Here is a 6518-nt window from a genome sequence, read left to right as displayed (position 1 = left end):
GTCCTCCTCCCCTTCCGAGTCACTGGCCGGCTGCTTGTGGATCTCCTCCCCCTCTGAGTCACTCGCTGGCTGCTTGTGGAGCTCCTCACCCTCAGAGTCACTGGCTGGCTGCTTGTGGATCTCCTCACCTTCAGAGTCACTGGCTGTCTGCTTGTGAGACTCCTCATTTTCAAAATCACTGCTGTGATCCCTGGGAGGTTCTCCGTTTTCAGAGTCACTTGCTCGATGATTTAAGGCTTCTTCATTTTCAGAGTCACTTAAATGAAGATTTCGACGCTCCTCAGTGTCAGAATCACTGTCCTTCCCTCCACCAGCTGCTTCATTGTCTGAATCACTCCCATTGTGATTTGGAGGCTCCTCGTTATCTGAGTCACTGTCCTTTTGCCTTGGGATATCTTCATTGTCAGAGTCGGTCTCATGAGGCTCTCCCATCTGCCCATCCTCGTCTCCATCACTGTGTTCATTCTGGAAGAGAAACATAAATCTCAGGCAACTAAGCAAAAAGAATCCCTTAAAAAGTAAATGAGAAATGATCTGAAGTTTTGCTTGTCCTTCCTCCAATGAGATTACCCAAGGTACTGTAAACTGAAGTACTTCCTGTACAGAAATAATTATTAGACAATTTGCATCAAAGGACTATCAAATACTTCAGATCAAGAAAAATATTATGAGATCAGTGAGAGTCTGTCCACCCTACAGCTCAATCATATTTTGGAATTGGTAACAGAATTTAAAACCCACTCAAATAAACATGTCTAAGAAGGTTCCAGTTGCTAAAGGGTAAATGCTTAGCAGTTTTATTTTAGAAAGTCAAGCCTTCCACAGGGTTTAGTCCAAATTCCCAGCAATAAGGCAAAACCCAGTATCTCACACTTGTCGTTTTCTTAACATCTCAATTACTTTTTTTTCCATAAAATACATTTTACTGAAACTGCACGTGCATTACTTTCTAAGTGGAGCTCAAAAGAGCTTGTGCCCTTTCCTTCTTTGCCAAGGAAACTTATTTAAGAACGTACCAAGCCCAAAACCCTACCAAAAACCAGGATAAAGTTTTAGTCAGACCCTTCAGAGCATTATTGCTAACGACTTTTGGGCTTCAATGTAAGAATGTTGAAGGTAAGACCCCATGCTTCCCTCACTTAAGCTGACAGCTCCCACACCTATCAGACACCTGAGACAACCCAGGCACAAATACACTGATCTTCTTAAAACCTCAGCACAATCCTCTGTGCCCCTTTCCACACATCAACAAACACCAAGCCATGTGCTCCACTTTTGGAAAAATCTTTCAGAAGCCACCTGTCAGTATCATTACTGATAACATCTTTCCTAGAACATCTCACTTCTACTTGGAAAAAAAAACCTCAATTGCATTTACCTGAGAAAACAAGATTAGACCCTTGGACACTCATGTCACTAACTCAGTCACTGCCACAATAATCCTGATTGCAACTGAAAAGAACAATACTGCAAAAGGAATTTCTTTTCTATATCCCCAACTCCACTGTTCCACCAGGTTTTCCTCAGAAGTGCTTTTGTCTCAGCTGCAGACCTTTTCCAGTAGCACATTTGCAAGTGGAGTATTTATTGTCCTGGGAAACACTTTAAGACCTGTATGTCCTGGAGCTTCCAAATATGTTTTGTCAACAATCTCATTTCCTTGGAAAAACTGACTTTCTGCCTATTTTTTTCTGTAGTCACAGAAAATAAACACACATACTCACACAAAATAACCCAGGTGTGCCTGTCCTGCCCCTGCAACAAACAATGCCTCTTTAAAACATAGAATGAAGAAGGAATCTTAAATAAAATTAATTTTAACTGTTTTTAGAAATGATACTAAGTGGTAAACAATGTTGCTTTTTAAGATTTTGGACCTTACACATTTATTCCACTGGCTAGCACTCAATAAAATAATAACTTCCAAATTACTGAAGAATCACTAACAAAGTTGCTGCACAGTGGAAAAAAAATGCAGACTATGTAATTTTAAAACATGCACCTCAAATACAACTTCTCTATTTCCCTGTCACTGAGTACTAGCCACAAAACAGCTGTCATGATAATCTGAGTGAGTTGTTTGCTCTCTGCTGCTTGGCTTTTGAATCATGCTGGTGGCATTATTCAGCATTTCTTATCCTTCCTTGCAGAAAGGAAACGTGGTTCTGCTAAAACCTCCATCTGGAACCTTAAAGCATTAAATACAAAGATTAAGAAGCTGCAGAATGGAGGAGGCACAGCTGAGGAAGACCATATGCACACAGCTGCTCTCTGTTTAAGGGATTTTATTGACTTTTTTTCTCCTCTTACCACAAAATTGATTCCATTGGCCTCTCCTGCCCAACATCTCCCATATAAACTAACAACGTGGTATGGGAAGTATTTTCTCTGACTGTGCTACTTAAGGTTAAAGAAAACTGCAGGTGCAAACAGATCAGGAAACAGATTTTACAGCAGTGTCACAGGTAAGGTCATCGAGAAAAGACAAAATTAAGTTTCAAAAGCTGCTTTCTGAAAAGGTACTTGAAAGCAGAGGTCTACACCAAAGCTGATCTTTATAACAGAAAGTCTTTAATCTTTATTTTCCTACCATTTAATTTTTGCTGAGTTTGTCTATTTTCTCCTGATTTCAGACAGCTAATGCTGAATAGATATTGATAATATGTCAGCAGTAATATGAGAGTTTGCTCAACAAAACCAAGGAAAATAATACAAATAATTCTGTTTAAACTATCAGGGTCATCATCTGCAGACTGCCAGTCTAGAAAATCTTCAGTGAACAAGGAAACAAAACTAAAACTAAAATTGAAAGCATAATGATTCTTAAATATTTCTAAGGTTGGAAGTATGGCTGCAGCTTACAGATCCACTTGTTCCAAATCTATTACTAAATTACTAGGAACTTCCCATGCAGAACTCCTTTGTAAGAAGTCATTACAATTACACAGCATTATTACTGAGGCACTTTAGGATGTATTGACTCTGATTTGTTGCTGGAAACTGACCATCAGCCTTCAGAACACAGATGTCTGGGGAGGGAGGCAGACACGCCCCATCTGCCCCACAGACCCAGTGCCAGCAGCCCCTCAACTCTGCCAGGACACCATCCCCTGCAGAACCAGCACTGAGATGCCAGGGGTGTCCCTGGCAGGCTGAGCAGGGAGGCAGCACCAGAGCCAGCCTGACAGGCAGACAGTGCCAAGCAGCCCAAGGCCTTCTGGAGCCATGGGCCAGCCTGCTGGGGTTTGGAGTGCAAGGGACACAGAGCCTGCAGCCTCACAGGAACGTGGCTAACTCTGTAGCACAGTCCCTACTCACCCCCACCCCTTCTTTATTTACTAGTTCGTCTCTAAAAAGATGTTTTTAAATGAGTAATTTTGGAGTTTTCTACTTTTCTTTTTCCAAATAATGAAAATGAAAGATCAGACATCCTCAAAAACAAGTAGGTCTCAGGTAATTGTTACTGCATTTTTCTCTAATTCCTTTGCTTACTTTTCTTCCTCCTCTTTATCTATAAACATTGGAATTGAGATGTCCTTTTTTTTCAACTGACAGAAGTCTGTAACATGAGGCTTTAGTACAGTATAAAATAAGGAATACATCAAAATCAAATTTACAGTGTTATCCTTCTACATAAACATTTCAGTTAGCAGGTAGTTTACTGGATCGACATGCAGCCACTTTTAAGAGGTATTACTTTGACAATTTAGTAAGTTCAACAAAATGGACCCATCCACTACAGTCTCATGAATGACAGTTGTTAAACCAAGGCAGACATCACCATCAGAGGCAGATCAGCAAGTGTCTTTTTTTCAGAAGTGTGAGATATTTGTATGTGTTTGTTAACAGCCACAGTAAAACCATAACTTAATTAATGAGGACAGCAGCGACTTGGTGGAAGTGTAAGAATTGAAGTCATTAAAGATTTCTGTATAACCCTGACTTGTACAAACACTGTAAACATGATTTCATATCCATTACTGTACTAAAACTATGTGTGATCTAATTTTATTTGTCAAAAGCAGAATCGGTAAGGACATCAAGGAGAACATTTATAGATAAAGTGGGATTGGGGGAAGGAAAGCCAGAAAAGAATTGTGGAAAAGAAAAACCCACATACCTGAGACCTACATAAGTAATTCCTCAGGATTCCCCTTTTCTTTAAAGTTAAGAACCTGAAAAAAAAGTTTGAAAGTTTAAAACTTCAGTTCTTTACATCTGAGTTCGAAATTAGAGACGAAATAGTAATTAAATGGACTTAACTGATTAGGCTGTCTCAAGGGTTTTATTACCTTTAAGTGTCATTCCTCCCACATACTCCTAAAGATGAAGGAAATAAGAGGATGAGAGCATATTTAGGGTAAATAATATGATAAATCACTGAAAGTTAATCCTTTCAGAGACAGCTGCTCCAACTTATTGCATTTTGAGTTTGATGTCATGAAAAACTAAGAACATAAGAGTTTGCAGCTCACAATTTGAACTGAATCAAATAAAGCCCTAAGGTTTGAAGGTTCACATTTACTATTGGACAGAAAGGGTGTTTTAGTTTGGTGTTTTTTTTTTAAAATGGACTTTCTGAAGTGTTTTATAATATTCAACAGCTGTCAGGGAATAAAGCCCTTGAAATCATGCAGGCACATGAAGAGGATCAGTTAACAATGACAACAGCTCCTGGTACTTTCTGGTTATGTAAGTCTTGAAAAGACACACTGAAGATGTAACTAACAGTCAGCTACCTGTTCTTCAGGCCAAATTTCCAACTACTTTGCCACAATAAAATTACAATCCCACAGGAGTATAGAAAGGTAAGAACAAATGACCAAGTTTTCACACATGGCATAAAAAGCTTAATCTCACTGTAGCAGCAGCATGACTTTCACCTTTTTAAAATTAAAACAGCAGTACTAAAGCCCTTTGAAAAAGTTATTTCTCCCCTGCTGAAATCCTGATTGTCACAATAAGAGATGCTGCCTCACACCAAATCAATTTCAGCACCTTTTAAAAGGGGAAGAAATTCCAAATCGGCTTCACACTCAAACCTCAAATACAAGGGAACAAACTTCATTTTATACAGACATAAAATCTGATCTAGTTTCTAACTCTGGGAATATGAATTCAATAAAGAGGTGGAAAACAAAAAACAGGATTGCAAGTTACACCACAGCAGAGTTGAGCCTTTTAACATTATATCATGCCATGAATTTGAAGCCATTTTAAAAATGTATAACCACTGAAAGCTCAGAGTTAACCCTGATCTTTACATAAAATGAAATAAAACATGCAAATCAGAATAAAGTGGCTTTGATTACAGCTTTTGAGTAACAAAAAGTTCTCCATACTATAACTTTGCTGGCAGAAGACTGGAGTTCACAGGCCAAAGCCATTCATTCCTAGTAAGAACTATGTAATTAAGTCACAAAACACTCCTCAAAATTAAGATTACCTCCAAAACTGTCTTAGAAATCTAAAGGGAACCTTCACTTTTATCAAAACCTCTCTTCAACCAAAATAGTCAATCCACAAGTAAAGTGACTCTCACCCAGATACCAGCCTGGATCAAAGCATTACCACCCTTTTCATGGTGCAGGCTTGAGCCTACCCAATTTAGGAACCTTAACCTGCTCCCTCTCCACATGGAAATCTGCTCCTTTGAGAATGACAAGGTAAAAAACAGCACTCAAGAGTCAACACTCACATCTAGGATGAAAGATGGGAGAGCATTTATTCCTTGGTAAGAAATCTCTGCCTCCATAACGTGTAGTTTTTACATTACTGCACAGAATTTGATGTAAAACTCCAACTTCCTCATAATCCACTGCTTGGAATTTCAAACTCTAAAAGTTTGTCTTCCTTTAATTGAGTATAACAGTACTAAACTTCTAACACAAAACAGCAAATGCTATTGTAACAAGATACATAGGAAGAAAAATAAAAGAGATCCTGTCCAGTGTGTTGGTTAAGAGATTATTGGACACACTCATTTCTGGAAGTAAAGTTTTGCCAGAGGGGACACTTAAGAACAAGTGAATAAACATGTAAGTCTCACTTATGAGCAAATGTGTCTTTAAACAACAACAAAATCAATTTATAGACGAGTAATCTTTCTGGATAAAGTTCCAGTAGTACCTCTGAATGGTGCCCTACACTTCCATTCTCAGATCCAGAATGCTGCTCATTTCCTTCATCTTCAACATCAGATCCTGAATCTCGTTCGTCTTGCACAGGAGTAGCTCCACCATCATCTACTCCGAAGTCAAGAAAAGAAAAGTAAAACTCAGTGACATCCCCCAGTGTTTAAGAAAAGCACTGACAGCGATGACGAACAGCCAGGCCGTGCTGCAATCAGACTCTCCTTCTAACAGCGCACAAACGGAGGATATCTACGGGACAGGTTTGGAACCAACCCCTCACAGATACCCCTCAAGGGATCACAAAACTACTTGTAACACCCACGCAAGCAGCGACTGCCAACGCTTCGCAAAACACCGAACCAACAGTGAGACAGTGAGACAGGG

At 39.3% G+C, this 6518-nt stretch overlaps 1 protein-coding gene across 1 annotated transcript in view; it reads right to left on the bottom strand.

The window, feature by feature from the left end:
- The window catches only part of IWS1 (IWS1 homolog (S. cerevisiae)), a gene marked incomplete at its 5' end in the record, with an annotated part of 13476 nt that extends 7231 nt beyond the window's left edge, over window positions 1–6245 (bottom strand). Inside the window, 3 exon segments of the mRNA XM_008943371.1 lie at window positions 63–465; window positions 4264–4320; window positions 6130–6245. Of these exon segments, the coding sequence (XP_008941619.1) occupies window positions 63–465; window positions 4264–4320; window positions 6130–6245 (576 nt within the window).
- Window positions 6246–6518: the final 273 nt, after the last annotated feature.

This window comes from Merops nubicus, unplaced genomic scaffold (genome assembly GCF_000691845.1).
Source record: "Merops nubicus isolate BGI_N331 unplaced genomic scaffold, ASM69184v1 scaffold7327, whole genome shotgun sequence".
Lineage (NCBI taxonomy): Eukaryota > Metazoa > Chordata > Aves > Coraciiformes > Meropidae > Merops > Merops nubicus.
The sequence above is the reverse complement of the archived record's forward strand: the minus strand, read 5'-3'. Positions and strand labels throughout refer to the sequence as shown.